Here is a 15,780-nt window from a genome sequence, read left to right on the forward strand (position 1 = left end):
GATGGCTGAGTGGAAGATCGACCTATCTCGGCAGCCAGTTCGAAAACATTCTATCTCAAAAAACCTTTTCTAGAACGCCCTATTTCAGAATTCGTTTTAAAAACGCCCTATCTCAGCTGCCGATTCAAAAACGCCCTATATCAGCATATTTTCAATACATTTTGAAGTGAGATAGGGCGTTTTTGAACCGAATTTTGAGATAGGGTGTTTTTCAATAAAATTCTGAAATAGGGCGTTCTTGAAAAGTTTTTTGAGATAGAGCGTTTTCGAACTGGCTGCTGAGATAGGTCGATCTTCCACTCAGCCATCGATATGTAGACGAACGTACAAATATTTCCGATAGTACCGCGATAGTGACCACCGTTCATCGATAGTGGTGACAAATTGAAACTATCGATAGAGCCATCGATAGTTTTGCAGCTCTAATGAGTGTGGACGTACAATTTTAAGTTTAATTAAATACATATGTATGTATGTACATACCGATTTTTAAGTAAGATCTAAATACCTAAATGCATACATACATATCGAGCCCTAACCGCCAAAATAACGTAAGCGACATTTTTTTCGAAATGTTATTTTTGATGCAGAAATGCATCTAGATGCTCTAGGAATATTTCTGCATCAAAAATAAAATTTTGAAAAAAATGTCGCTTACGTTATTTTGGCGGTTAGGGCTCGATATGTATGAATAGAAACTGATTTATAAAAATTTTTATTAATTTTAATCTTTTAAGACAATCTGTATTTTCTGTTTTCAATTTATTATACATAAGTATGTACTTATCTAGGCATTCTACATTAGTTCTCTGTAAGGCATTCTTTGTTCGCTTCTCTGGATTCTGTTTATCCATGCGTTCTCCCTTCGTACGAAGGTAAGGGCTTACGACCAATGACATGTCCATGTTAAAATAATGCCTCCTTCAAGCGAAAGGGTAAGCGATTCCCATCGCCTAATTCGATTCCATTTTAATTTCTATGGCAATCGTGTTTTTTGTTGGGTACATAATTTGTTATTTTTAACCGAAGAAAAGCACCTATTTATTCACACGCAGCTTGTTTCAAAATATATCTACCATATAAATATAACCAGCGGTTGCAGCTAATAAAAAGCTTTATTTTCCATTCTGGGGTAAGCATTTAAGTACGCTGCAAACAGAAAGAGCACGTGCGAGTTTAAGGGCCGCCAAACTCAAGATATTGATGCACATGAACCTATTGTATGTTTGTATGCGCATACATACCCAGTACGGCATGGATCAACCAATTACTTCAGAAAAAATAATTTATTTCTGTTTATTTAGCAAGTAACTTTTAATTGATGTATAATCTCACCTAGCAGCCTCCTTGAGATAAATCAAATGCTTACACTTTTGATACCTCTGCAAATACATAATTCATTATGAGTTGAAAAATTATCAAACCTTGGGCAATCAACTACTTCAGCATTTAATAATAAGTAATTTTAAATTGGTTGAAAAGACATCTACAAAAGAAACATACTGACTTTGAAGTGCTGATAAGCCAAATGCAAAACTGGTTGAACATCGGATATTTAAACTAGTTTCTTTCCGTACTGGGTACATTCTTACAAGGTATGTACCAGGGTTGTTGCGAACATTTGCATTCGCATTCGGTATTTAATGTACGAGAAGGAGAAAAATACACGCTTACTTCGACAAGGCTGTGTGGGCGTTTAAAAAATATATGTATGTAACCCTATTTGCCGCCATGGTCGGGTAGATGCGCACTACCGCATCCCGTACATTCAGGGTTCGATCCGTTGTTCAAACAAAAAGGCAAGCAATGGCAAACTTCCGATGCGATTTCTGCCGCAAAAAACTCATTTAAAACCATTTTCCATTCGGAGGCGGTGTAAAACTTCAAGGTGCACGCCACAAATCGGAGGAGAAAAAGCTCGACCAAGCGCTGCGAAACATTCATTTATTGCCAGGTGCTTACCTTACCAGTGCCGAAATGTAGGATACGTATCTAAATACCTAGTTCTTAACAAGCCTCCGTACATTTTTTATTACAGCGAAGTTATTTATTGTTGTCGTTTGAAGTTCTTTTTGTACACTTTGTACTAATTTTCGTCGCCGACGGTGAGTCAACTTTATTTACAAAATAAGCAACACCATAACAAGAAAGTCAACAACTGCAACCAGCAACCAGCAATCAACTATCAAACAAACAAGAAGTTACCAACAAAACTCATAATCATTAAACTCATCATCGTTATTATTGTTTAGCTTTTTAGATTGCGTATCTGAACTTTCAACTTTCAGATTCTTTGCATAGAGTATTGTTGCTTGTTGGTTGTACATATTTGTTGCTATTGAGTGGCTATTAACAGTCTTCATTGTTACGAGTTTGAGTGAATGGGCACATATCTGTATGTATGTACATAAGGGTGTTCCAAAAATACACAGGAGAATCAACTTTTTCGAATTTTTACGCTGCCATAGCCAGGACTGAAGAATATCGAAAATAAGGAGATCCGTATTTTTTAGTTTGAAATCGGTTAATATTGTATTGAAATTTTACGCAAAAATTTATTTCCCAATGTAAAATATGTACAATGTATGTTGGCGGGTGAGCGAATAAAACACGTATTTTTAGCCGTAGTACGTAGACTTTGCTTAAGATTCAACGATTTCAATGGTTTGATACATTTGCGCTAAAATCTAAGGTTTTACATATTAAGAACAGTGTTGCCGTTTTTACTCCGATTCACTTCTTTTTCAAGCAGTGTTGCCAGGTCATTGAAGTGAGAAATCGTCAGTTTCGTTTTCAAAAATCGTCATATGCATGTAAAATCGTCATATGCATGTAAAATTTGAGTAAAAAGAACCAGGAAGCGCTTTTGTTTATTTTTTTCATTCTATTCTAGCTTCTGATTGCTATACGTAAAAAATAAAAAGTTTAATTTTTTTATGGATTTTAAAAATTCGCATAAATGGTTTCGAGACTCACACTTCGACACTTCCTCTTTGGCAAGAACACCTCCATTTGGTACGACATATTTAGATGTGCAATTTCTTTTTGAAAATGGCACTATTGATTACTAACTCATCGCACGAATGATAGAATTGGCAGTGCTCATGTTGGTGCATAGATAGCATAAATAGCATGATTGGATAATTTTGTTTTGTTGTTGTTTCATGTGTGTTTATGCTATCTATGCACCATTGCTAGACAGTATGCAACGGATCGAGAAGACCCCTACTTTTAAATAGTGTTAACATTGAGAGCGGCTTCACTGGCAAAAGGCGCGTTGCAGAAAGAACCTAGGTGAAATTGATGGCAAGGTAAGTTAAACTTATGGAAAATGTACAACAGCATCAAATGACAACAACACCATTAAAAGGTAAGCTTTACCAATTAGGACTTAATACGAGCGCTCACGAAAAATAAGAAGATCGCATCGTTACCTTAATTCACAAAGGCCCAACTTACTTCATACAAATACACCAGTTCAACTTTTTTGACAACTGACGATGACGGCGACGGTGTCGGTGACGCAATGGACGTTGTGTACTTCCGCCTGTATGCAACTCTCAAGAAAAGCAAAAACTCCATATAAAATGACGTACAAGAAATGGCTAAGAAATTTTCTTGAGTCAAATTTCCTTAAGGCAGTACGCAGCTCTTAAGAAATTTACTACGCTTTCTACTACGGTTTTCTAAAGTTTTTTGTGAAAAAAGAGCACAAGGCAACCCAGGTTTGCAACAGAAATATATGCCCGTTCCATTATTTCTTGAGGAAAGAGTGAGGCAACAGGCTGAGAAGTATCAAAAATGTCAAAATTCCTTGGACACACACACGAAATAATGGCAAATTTTTCTTGACCGTTTTCTTGAGAGCTGCATACAGGCCTTTAGTGCGAACAATTTGGCAGAAAGAGCGCTCATGTCAGCGACTATGAAACATACATCCGCAAGGTTGCATTTTATAGTACAAATATAAGAGACTAAATAGTTAAGTCTGCACAGACTTATTGCGCACCAACAATATATGTACATATGTGGAAAACTTCAAAGCCTTGGTGGCACGATTAAATATTTGCCGATTCCAAAATAATCATACAGTTCTCTTCCCTTTCGATATTCTTCAGTTCCGGGGGCTTGTTGGGAAAAACTTTGGACCACCCTAATGTGCATACATGCATATTATCTATATAGTCTCATGTATACATGTGTAATTATGTATGTGTGTACATACAAATGTTAAATTTGACAACAAACGTTAACACTCACGGAGAATTTGTTCCAACTAATTTAAAATAAACGTTAGTTAATTAGGAGGCATGTTAATGCCTTGTAAGCGGATATTGTTGACAATAATTGCATGCAAGTAGGTTGCAAAACATCACCGATAGGAACGTGAAAGGTGCATATTAAGTTTGTACATACAGTTGTCCACAAAATAATAGGAGTGCGATATTTTTACCAGTTTTGGCTATTTGTCTTTTGTTTATTTAATGTTTATTATTTTTTTATAAAAGCCTAGCTGGCTATACAACAAACACCATATAAATCAGATTTTAAACTTTGTATAAAAATTATAAAAATTTTGCAATTTTTCACCCAAATTTCAATCAGATCTTTAGAAAAAATTTTGGTATGCAGTTTTGTAGCACCTTCAATTCTAGTCTGAAGAAGTGCAAGTTTCAAGCGGCTAAAAAATTCCGTTGATTTTTGAGAATTTTTTTGGTTAAAGGTGTTTCACGTTTTTTCCATACAAAGTATGTCGACAATTATCTTTTATATGGAGGACACTGCCAGCAAAAAAATTGCCAAAACATTACATTAGTAAATTAAGATTGTGTTCTTTTTTAGTACAACAACAATTGGTACGTATGAAGAGGACCTAAAATACATTAGAAATAGAGACCGAAAATAACTGGTCCACATTAAACAGATTGTAACTTTTTCTATCAGTAACCTATTACATTTTACTTTTTGTGATATATCACTGGGAGAACGATTTATGTGAGAGATGTTACGGTTAATTACTGTGAGAAATCCAATAGCGAACAAAAATTATATTTATTAAATACTAAGTTTTAAGTATACAAGTATTTAGTTTGATTTACGTAACGAAACACCACTTACAAAAGTACTTAGAGAGTTTGGCTTTACTACATACTGGAAACAAAAGTACTAAATACTTAATAAGTGCTATTTATGACTTGATTAAATATTAAATACTTGCTACTTAGTAAGAAAAACGTATTAATAAAGAATCTTAAGATGTTCGGTACTATTTCGGGTCGTTGGACTACTTCGGAATTTTCGGATCTTTGGGACTACTTCGGAATTTTCGGGGCTAGTTCGTGATTTTCGTGATTATTTCAGGATTGTCGAACTTCTCCGGATTATTTCGGGGCATTTGGGCCTATATCAGGAATTTTGGGATTTTCGGGATCCTCGGGACTATTTCGTGAGTTTCGGATATAAAATTAGCTGAGCTGAGGTGAGTTCAAGTGAGTTGAGTTGAGGTAAGGTCAGTAGATGTGAGTTGTGGTGATTTAAAGTGAAATGAGTTGAAGTGAGGTGACCTGAGACGAGTAAGGTATAGTAACCCAGTGGACAAATGTAATGTATAGTAATTAGGGCTGTGCGATTAATTGATTATTCATAATTTTAATTAATCATAAAGTAAATAACTGAATTATTCGATTAATTGGAAATTATGACTACTCAGAAGTTCAGTTACTCGAGTAATCAAGATTTTGATTAACCAAAAACAAAAATATTTGAGAAATTTGCTTTATGATTAATCAACATTATGAGTAAAATGAGTAATCAGCATTTGAAAGTACTCTTTACATATAAAGTAGTTGAAGTTCCTTGATACTTTGAAAACAACGTTTCTGCTTTCAAAAATTAAAACCTTTTCCAAAGCAAACTCTTTTAACGAGCAAAATTAATTTTTTTGAGTAATTATATTTCAAGTAACTCGATTAATCATCGTTTTGGGTAATCACAATTTTGATTACTCGAGTAATTGATTAACCGAATAGCTGATTAACCAACTTGATCGAGTAATCGAATAATCGCACCTTAGGGCTGTTGAAAAAATAATCAGTAAAACAACCCTTTTCACATTCGAAAATGCATTTTCCGCCCCAGGGCGATGTCTTAAGAAAAGTGTGGCATTCAATTTTCCATTACATAGTATCGAGAAATGAATGTGTTTTAATATGAAATTTTTGAATACATTAGAACGCTGATTATATAGTTAGCAGTAATATTATCGAGAACGCATAAGAAATACATTATATTATTTATCACTCATGTAATGCATTGCTACTTTTCCGACTGGGGAGGTATTTAATAGTATTTGGCCATCCACTAAGTACATTATGTAATTCTTTATTGGAAGTATTTCGCATGTCTAAAATACCTGAGTATGTACTTTAGATTAGAATATTTAGCGCCTGCTACTCTAGTAAGGGCATTAAAAGAAGAGGATTTATGGGCAATAAAAGAAGAGGAAGAACCTTATCTGACGCTGGAAAAACAGAAATAGATCTAATCTGGCCACAACCACCATTCGTCGCGTAGCCCAATAAAGAAGAGAAGAAGAAGTCATTTAAAAGGAGGTTACTGCTGAAATAGTGATAATTGGCGCATTTTAAATTATGTCGTTTTTCTCTTTTACATGGAATGACCCACTTCTGCATGTATTATGTGACATTCGTCAAAAGTTCAACTTACATTGCTTAATTATTTTTTTTAATAAAGTTGCTTACCTTTCCGTCAGTATCTGGAGCGTGATAGCGAACTTCAAGCGAGCCTCCTAGAACGGCATACCAAAAGCGACCTTGCTCGCCAGCTCGAAATACTGCAAATAAAAAGTAATTTCAACTTGCTTTTCAAGACAAAATATTTCGACTAAATGGCAAAAATGTCTAAAAACTGATAGATGGATGATACCTAATCTACTTACTATATAAATAAATTAGTTACAGTATTTAATAAAGTACAGTGTTCAGAACCAGATTGTTTTCTTCCTATCTCGTATTGACCTAAAATTGTGTATCAACCATGGGTGACTTTTAAAATCTACCAACCATTTATTTTAACTGAGAGTTGAATGTCCAAAGAGGTCCTACCCTTTTTCCCTTTATCCTATTAATTTTGTATTATTATTATTTTTTTTTTAATATTTTATCATCACTTGACACATTTTCTACAACATTTTTCTGGCAATACTGATTTTGTAATGACTAATGAAATATAATTTTACAATGAGTAATTAATAGCCAGTTTCACGAAAGCAATGTAATGGCGTTTTCGTTTCTACCAAAAAAGGTTACATTCCCTTTGCCCTCTACGAACAAATACTAAGAAAAGGGCAATGAGAAGGCAACATTTTTTGTAGAAACGAAAACGCCATAAGTGTAAGCTTCACCAATCCATACCAAAATAGGTACGAGCTTTGCTTAGGGCCCTGCTAAGAAATCCGTTGAAAATCTTTGAAATCGGGCAATAATCACGCCCACCTCCAATTTAACGGTAATTTACGGAAAAACACGAAAACTGCGATAAATCAGTAACTACTGAAGCGAATTCACTTAAAATCGATGATTGCAATAACCACTTAGCCGAAAATTATATTATTATACATTTTTCGATAATGGGCGTGGCGCCGCCCACTTATGTAGGACCACAAGACCGATTTACCATTTTTCTACCAAACTCGGTGCACTTAACAACCTTGGCATTTCCATATTGGTATTTTCCATAGGCAATTCGTTGAAAATTATTCAAAGCGAACTAAAATCACAACCGCTTCCCGTATAACGGTAAATTTAAGAAATACCGAAACACCGATATTTCAATAACTGAGGACGCTTACTCCAGGTAAAAGCCCAAAATACAATAACTCAGTGGCAATGGCAGTGACAGTTTCTAAAATCAGCTGTTATCGCTAATATTGAAAGTTGGCTGCATTTCATTTATGTCAAATTCAACATGCGAAGTTTGCTGCGATGGAGGCAGTGGTAGTGAATTTAGAATTTGGGCTAAACTGAGCAATACTGCGAGCTGCCACTGCTGTATTGTGAGTCGCTTCATTGGACACCACACTTTCTAAAAAAACAGCTGATTTCGAAAAACTGCCAGCTGCCACTGCGTTATTGTATTTTAGGCTTAATAGTTACAACAACCTCTTAATAATATATAAAACATAACCGCTTTATCGATTTCTACCAAACTTGGTTCAATTATTACATTAAGTCTAACTCAGCAGCAGCGTAGAGAAAGTTGAATGGACGATATATGATAACTGCGCCGGGTATATAAAATTCAGTGTCGCCCGAACTTAATCTTCTTTACTTGTTTTAATTTGAACTTATATGAAAACCGATAGAAATGAAAAAAAGCATTTTTCACTTAAACTAGAATCTATTGATTTTTTCTAGGATTCATTATTCAGAAGAACTCCAAAACTCGATTTTCTGTTCGAACTACTACTACTACAAGAAAAAGTACTTCAAAGTTAAGACTTTAAAATTTACCCTCTCAACGAGCCTTGTTTTCTCATACATATATTTATGTATGTATGTATGTTTGTATGTACATATGTCAAAATCTATATTTAACGATACAAATATTTGTGTATTTCAACTTACATGTCACACCTTTCTCCAAATCTTCATAAAAGCCGCACATGGCCAACTGCTGTAATGCCGAACCGGGCAAACGACATAATGGCTCCACACGTCTCAAACGACAGGAAATCAGTTCAGCATCTCTTAAATTACGATCACAAGGACTGCAAGTACAAACAATTACAAATAATTAATAAGCATCAAAATATATTTTCTTTAATTCTATTAATTTTATTTTAAGCGAAATAATATGAAGGATATCAACACATCTGATGAGGAGATGTGGTGATCTCCGAAATAGCTGCTATAACTTCTCATCGAGTCTGACAGTGAATGTGAGTTGATTTCTCCCACCTGTAAGGAGTTGTAAAGAAATTTCTTTTTATGCCATTTTCCCATTTTTCCCCAGTTAAACTTAAAGTAAGACTCTGCTTTTACATGTATAAATTCGTGGACTCAGCCGTTAAAGCAACTTAAGATATTTGAATGGGCAATCCTTGAGAATGCTCCGAAATGGGAGGAAATATTCGTTGGAGGGGTTATACGATATTTTCATAACAAGTCCAGAACTACATACTTCGCCAAATTGCTGCAAAGAACAAAAAATTTTCACCAAAAATTATACCAAATCTGAAGATGGTGATGATGGAGTGATCTTGTTGATATTTAATTTGATTAGTTATCGGGAAGATCTGTAAAAATATGGCGGGCTGGACGGGACCAAAATCCTTTCCCGACACTCCCGATAAAACCGCAAACCCCGCAAATTCACAGAATCTTCCTTAAAAACGATGTTCGAAATATGCACTTTTAATGTTTTATTGAGATGAAAACGAACAGCAAAGCAAAACAAAATAATCGGAAGTTGCCAGATCTTTCATTATTATTTTTATTATTTAAAATTAATTTGAAAGACATAAACATTTTTGTCAACCTCCGATCGGTTTGCAAACCACGCCACACACGTTGAAATCTCAACCGACCGTTTTCCGTTGGTAGCCTGCTTTAGAGATAAGTAGATATCGGGACCCAAGGGACACGCGTTAAAATTCTGAAAAACGTCGAGATGGGCAAGTTCGGGACTTAAAAATCGCATTTCGGAATGGGTGGGATCGGGATTAAATAATTAGTCCCGTGCCCATCTCTATTTGAAAGCCTACTTCATGAGAATTTTTCATCACCCAGTTTTTTTTCATAACTTTTTATTTGTGTCCCATATCGTTGAAAAGGTGTTTTTGAGTACCATATTTTGCTCGAATATTATATTGATGAAAATTATCTCTCGATATCTTTACTTCGACCAGTAAAGTCAATTTTATGAGTTTCTAGCTGGCAAAATAAAATTTTAGTCAACGTTAAATTTACCGTTTTTTCAAATAATAGCTTATAGCTTTTTCACAATCGCAAATAGATATATCTGTTAAAGTAAATTTTTCAACAAAGTATCACACTTAAACGCCTTGCGCTTAGGCGGAATTTTTTATAAAGACAAATTCTCCCTGACGCAAGCTCTAAAATAAAAAAACGGATAGCTTCCGATCCGGTCTAGTGTATATAAATTTATATGTAATATGGCCCAAATTAAGGATACAAGCATTTTCTCGCCTTAATTGTATATAAAAAATTTATTGTTGCCATTAATAAAATTATTTTTCGCTGTTGGACATAATGACTCATGGCAATTTTTGCGTACACACATACATATGTACATATGTATATCGGTGATGTCGTTAGAAATGAAATTGTTAGCCAATTATCAGATAAATGTATGTTTTAATGAGTGAACTATTTATTACATTCTGTCAAGAACAGCACATGTGACACAAGCTTACCGACGAGTTTCTATAAAAACCGTAAACGACCACTTATCACAAAGTTGTAGTTGACATAAGAAATGTTTATATATTTTACATGCCACATTTACGTATGTAAGTACCATGTATGTATGTATGTAGGGCTCCGGCTTGAATCATTCCTTTTGATTGCTCTGTTCTCTTTTCGTGTTCGATTCTAAAATAGAGGCCAACATTGGAAAATTTTGTGTGTGTTTCTTAAAATGCCACACTCTTTTAAGGCAAAACGGGCACATCCTTTTCCCTTTGAAGCTTTCTCAGCTTCAGCCCTGAAAATCAGATGGTTGCCCTGAAAATCAGATGGTTGCTTAAAACGATAACATTAAGAAATAAGTGAGCTAGACAAGGACAAGAAGGCAAAAACATGCCTTTTTACAGGGTTACATTTTGCACCGGGGAGGGACAACATTTTTTTTTGGAAGAAACGAGATCATCATTAATTATCTTATCTTTTCGAATATTATCCTCTTGATTACCTAGATAAATATTTAAAAACTGTTAATGAAGAATGCAAATTAAATTATTATTTCAAATTAGGTGTGGAAATATTTTGGCAACACACTGAAACGTTCAACATTGGTGGCGTGAATGTTGTTTATAATTTGTGTTCCATGCGACAGAAACCCAATAACCAACAACAGCAATTACAACCATTACAACCCCAAAATCAACAACATTACATTAGCACCGACGCAGAATGGTCGGAAATTAAAAGGAAAACGTTTTGAAACGATGTGTTTAGATTCTTAACGTTTAGACGCAATCATAATCGGTAAAGTATGCTTTGACGCAGGCATTCAATATATATGTACGTATGTATGTGTGCCAGAGTTGTCTCAAACCTTACAGTTTTATTTTACAGTTTAAGGCAAAAGTTATTCCTTCTTCTTGCGTTCGTCATACGCCCCGGTGTCAGTAAGCAAGCTGCATAAATACGTTTTAATTAGCCCATTTAAGGCAAACAAATGGGATTCTTTAAGGGAAGATATGTATCCTAAGTACTACAACAACATTTCATTTGCATGGCAGTATTCTGGTAAAATAGATCGAGCCAGCTGACTTCAACGGTTGCCTTGTGTGTAGTCAGCATTAGAAATGCAACCAATCGAGCTACATTCACAACAGTCACACAAAACGACACTTAAGCTGAGATGCCAGATAAAACTTTGTAGCTTTGCGTGACATTTATAACTTTCCCAGCAAAGCGCCAGACGCAAAAGGTATGCCACAATGAACGCCAAAAAAGCAATTTTGTACTGCTTTTTTACTCGTCAAAAATGCTGTGCATTTTATATATTTTGCTTTAAAATTATTAACAATGTAATTAAGTTTTATGTTTCTGCATGAAAACTCGAATTTGGACGAAACAAAAAATAAATATTAAACCGGCTGATTGTCAAAGCGCGCAAAAAGATGGGAGTTGGCCCATCTTTTCGCTTCGCGCTGCAGCTTCAACGATCTATGTGGCATGCTTTGTGCATTTTCATACAACTCATCTTATCTGTCAAAGCGAATCTGTCAAAGCGAATCTGTCACGTAAAGCGAAGCAAAAGTTTTATGTGGCATCAGCTTTAGGCTTACAGTGTGATGAAAATAGTCCTTCTATATCCGCAACCTGGGATTACTTTTGTAATCCCTTCGCAAAATTTTCTTAAAACCGTACACTTAAGCTATATATGTATACGCGGCACTTGCAGCAACAAAAGATTTAGGAGAAAAAAAAGAATATCGAACTTACCGCTTGTCCATCGCTGTTATCCATTCCATTGCCATTTTGTTTCAGATTTTCACGATTTCTGTGAGCAGGCTATATTCCTTTTATATATGTATATATATATATATATATATCTTCGAACACACAACAGCAACTCAATATAAAATCGATTCTAAACAATTCGACTTCTTTGGAAACTTTTTGTTGCCCTCGTTTTATTCGTATACCTGGTCACCCAGTTACATGACCAATGTCGGCGATCTCCCTTGAGCGCCGTTTCACTATTCCCGTGGGCAAAACGTTATTTTAGTGGTAATTATTTACCGTTATTTGTTAATAATTGTCTTTCATGGCAAGGTGCACTTTTTTAAGAAAACTGTCTTGTAACTGTTTCACTTACTAAATACTTGCATGTAGAATTTATTTGTTTTTTGTTATTCGAACACTAACGCACGTACATGCATGCATACATGCATACGTAATATGTATGTACCAGCTTTCTTTCTTTTCGCTGAGCGACGGATGAAAGATGTTTGGGGCTTACCTTCGACAGTAATACCAACAGAGCTATGCTCTCACTTAAATACACAACTTTAATTGAATCCTTACTGAGGTTCAGAACTTGCACTTTATTTTCGACTTGCTTACGCTAACCGTTTTTTTTTTGTTGAGTTTTGTTTGCCTCCCTCTACCATTCTAACATTATCGTATTTTTTTCTTTTATTGTCGGGTGTGTTCGTGAGTTTCGTTGTGCTTTTAAAGAAACAGTTGTGACAGCCGTGGTAATAATTCAATGTAGAATGTTGCGACCAGCGTAACACAGCGAAACACAACCACACAAACGTTTCACAGGCAATTCCCTCACGACCAGCGCTTTTTATTAGGGGACCGCTTATCGATGCGGCAGGCAGGACACCTGACAGCGTGTTTACTCGTGTAATTGATATTCTTTTTGTCAAATATGACCGATTAGGCTTTCCAATTGTTTCTGCATCAGTTTTATTAATGTTTGTGATTTATTGTTTGTGCCACTTTCGAGTTGTGGCTTTGATTTTGCCTCAAATCGCCACTGGATATAGATCTTGTTGTTGCGATTGTAGTCGTCCCGATAGCCAAGCTCCAACTATAAGTAAAATCAAAAAAAAAAAATATGAATTATGATTACTTGAATGGATTGTATGAGGGTATGAAAAGTAAAAAAGGTGGTTTATTAAAAAGGGTACTTACTACACTATGCTACTTATTTCAAAAACAAGTCAAAATTGATACAAAAGTGCAAGGAAGAAGCTTATAATAGGTTTGTTCCCCAAGCTAATCGAAGTCGCTTCGAGTTACACATACGCGTTCCGCCATTAAGTTTTCGAGTTAATTTGATATACGCTGACAGTTTGAACTTTGCTCGAGTTTTTCTACAAGTAGCTTGTGGAACAAACCTAATATTGGGTGCAATTTTCATTTTTTTAATGACTGCCAGACCCGAGAAAACTCATAAATATGTATACTTCAAATGATGAAAAGTAAAGTATGGGAAATCACACCAAGCCATGATGCAAAAGGGCCACTTTTTCGTCGCCATATTAACAACCTGACAATTAAGTAGATTGTGACATTGCGTGCTACCGTATCCAATATCTAAAATCCTTCAAATTTTGTTATTCATTTCTGGTTTATTTACAAACATTTTGCTCATATAATCGAAATTTGAACAAGCAAAAGGTACATATTTTGTTGAGTACGGCTCGGTTATTTGTACAAAAACCAAAGCCATTGCACAAATAAACGAATATTTCCCCTTTTGTTTTTGAAATAAGTATAATGCTCAAAAAGTTGATAATTGTGTTTCTAGTTTTCATGCTAACAATAAATCATCAATTTTGTTTCACACCCCCTCTAATATTGAACAGTAAAATGTACTTATTTTTACCCTAAGAAACAACGATGTTGTCGACGAACATACTAGAATTGGATAATACTCACTTCTCTGAAAGTCATGACGCCTATGGATCCCAAAGTAAATTCCGTTTTCAAGTTACTTGAAAGACATGGACAAAGACAATATCGAAATGTGTAATTTCAGTGTCTCAATTACATCAGAAACAATCGTATCCGATATAGAAAACTGTAATAGTCCTGGCTAGCTACATTGTGTAATAATCAGATGGCACAATGGCACTAAAAAAAATTTTAAATATCTTCACCAAAAATTGTATTAATATAAAAATAAAGATTTTGGCAAGTAGTTATCGAATTTAAGGTAAAATTTTTACATTTTTAAGATAAGATATTAATTATTTTTAAAAGGTAAATGTTAATACAACTATTTTATTTATACTCCCAAATTTAGGATATAAAATCCCCATCCACTAAAAAACTTAAATTGGGTAACGCCGCTTCGAATTTTTTACAATTGTCAAAAATCTCATTTTTAAGCAAAAAGTTGTTTATTGAAACTACCTTCTTTTTTGTGTCATGACACCAAGCAATAACCATCCGAATGATTCCTAAAAGGATCTAAGTGCATTCCCTCCCGGCTTCTTGTGCCCTACTTCTATGTTCAATGCGATGTAGACCGATCCTTCACATGGAATATGTATTCTAGATATCTCTCACACCTCCTCCCTGTGACGAGATAATCTTTCTCCTTAAACTAGTCATTCAAAACTAATTGAACTTTCTACTCTGGCCTCTCCCAAAGAAATACTAGGCAAAATATTTGCACGGTGCGCTTGGACAGGATTTAACGCAAAAGGCTTTCCCAATCCAATTGTTCTTCAAATTAATTAATTAATTAATTGGAAATTAAGTTTTTTACAAAAAATATTCACATACTTTTTGCGATTTTTTTGCAAACCAAAAAAGTTATTGAGCAAATATGACTTTAAAAACATTTTGGTTTCTAATTTTTTTTTAAGTTCTAACTGCCATATCTTCTGACATACACAAGATACAAAAACGGTTTGCATACCACTTTACGGGGGTTTCACAGCTTTAAAACGAGTATTATAACCACTACAGTCAGAGTAACAAGTATCGTGACTGATCGCAAAAACTTATAAAATAAAAAAACACGGGTTTTCGCTGTTTTTTGCAAATTTTAAAGATCAAGCAAATTATTTTTGCAGTAAAGTGAAATAAATATTATTTGCGATGGATAGGCGAAGATTTTTCGTCCAAAAATTTTTTTGGAGGATTTTTTTTTTAATTAGCTAGAAAAGTTATCATACGAAAAATTAAGGATAATCGAGATATCTTTCGAATTCTTTCATAGAAGATTTTTATTTTTAGCTCAAATCATTTGGTTATGATGACAGAATGGGAATTTGGAGAAAAATTGGATGTGGAGACTTATTCAAGCGCACCGTGTTTATGATGAAATCACTAATGTACAGCCTCTATTTCGAGTCCACTGGAACATCCCACAGGCGTCAAATTTTAATCAGCTATAACTAAGGAACGATAGGTCACATGACTTCGAAATTTAGTGTGAATACATAACTAAAGCAGGCGCTTATAGTGAGGTTAATATTGTTGAGTTTGTACAAGGGGGCGCGGAACGTTCCATAGCCGTGAAATTTTACATTTGCTATAT

General features: G+C 34.7%; 1 protein-coding gene across 1 annotated transcript in view; it reads right to left on the minus strand.

Moving 5' to 3' along the window:
- LOC118743519 (rap guanine nucleotide exchange factor 4) overlaps positions 1–12,250 on the minus strand; it is a 95,784-nt gene extending 83,534 nt beyond the window's left edge. Inside the window, 3 exon segments of the mRNA XM_036476253.1 lie at positions 6,762–6,853; positions 8,646–8,788; positions 12,216–12,250. Coding sequence (XP_036332146.1) covers positions 6,762–6,853; positions 8,646–8,788; positions 12,216–12,250 — 270 coding nt within the window.
- Positions 12,251–15,780: the final 3,530 nt, after the last annotated feature.

Source organism: Rhagoletis pomonella, unplaced genomic scaffold (genome assembly GCF_013731165.1).
Source record: "Rhagoletis pomonella isolate Grant_MI unplaced genomic scaffold, Rhpom_1.0 Rhpom_scaffold_00007, whole genome shotgun sequence".
Lineage (NCBI taxonomy): Eukaryota > Metazoa > Arthropoda > Insecta > Diptera > Tephritidae > Rhagoletis > Rhagoletis pomonella.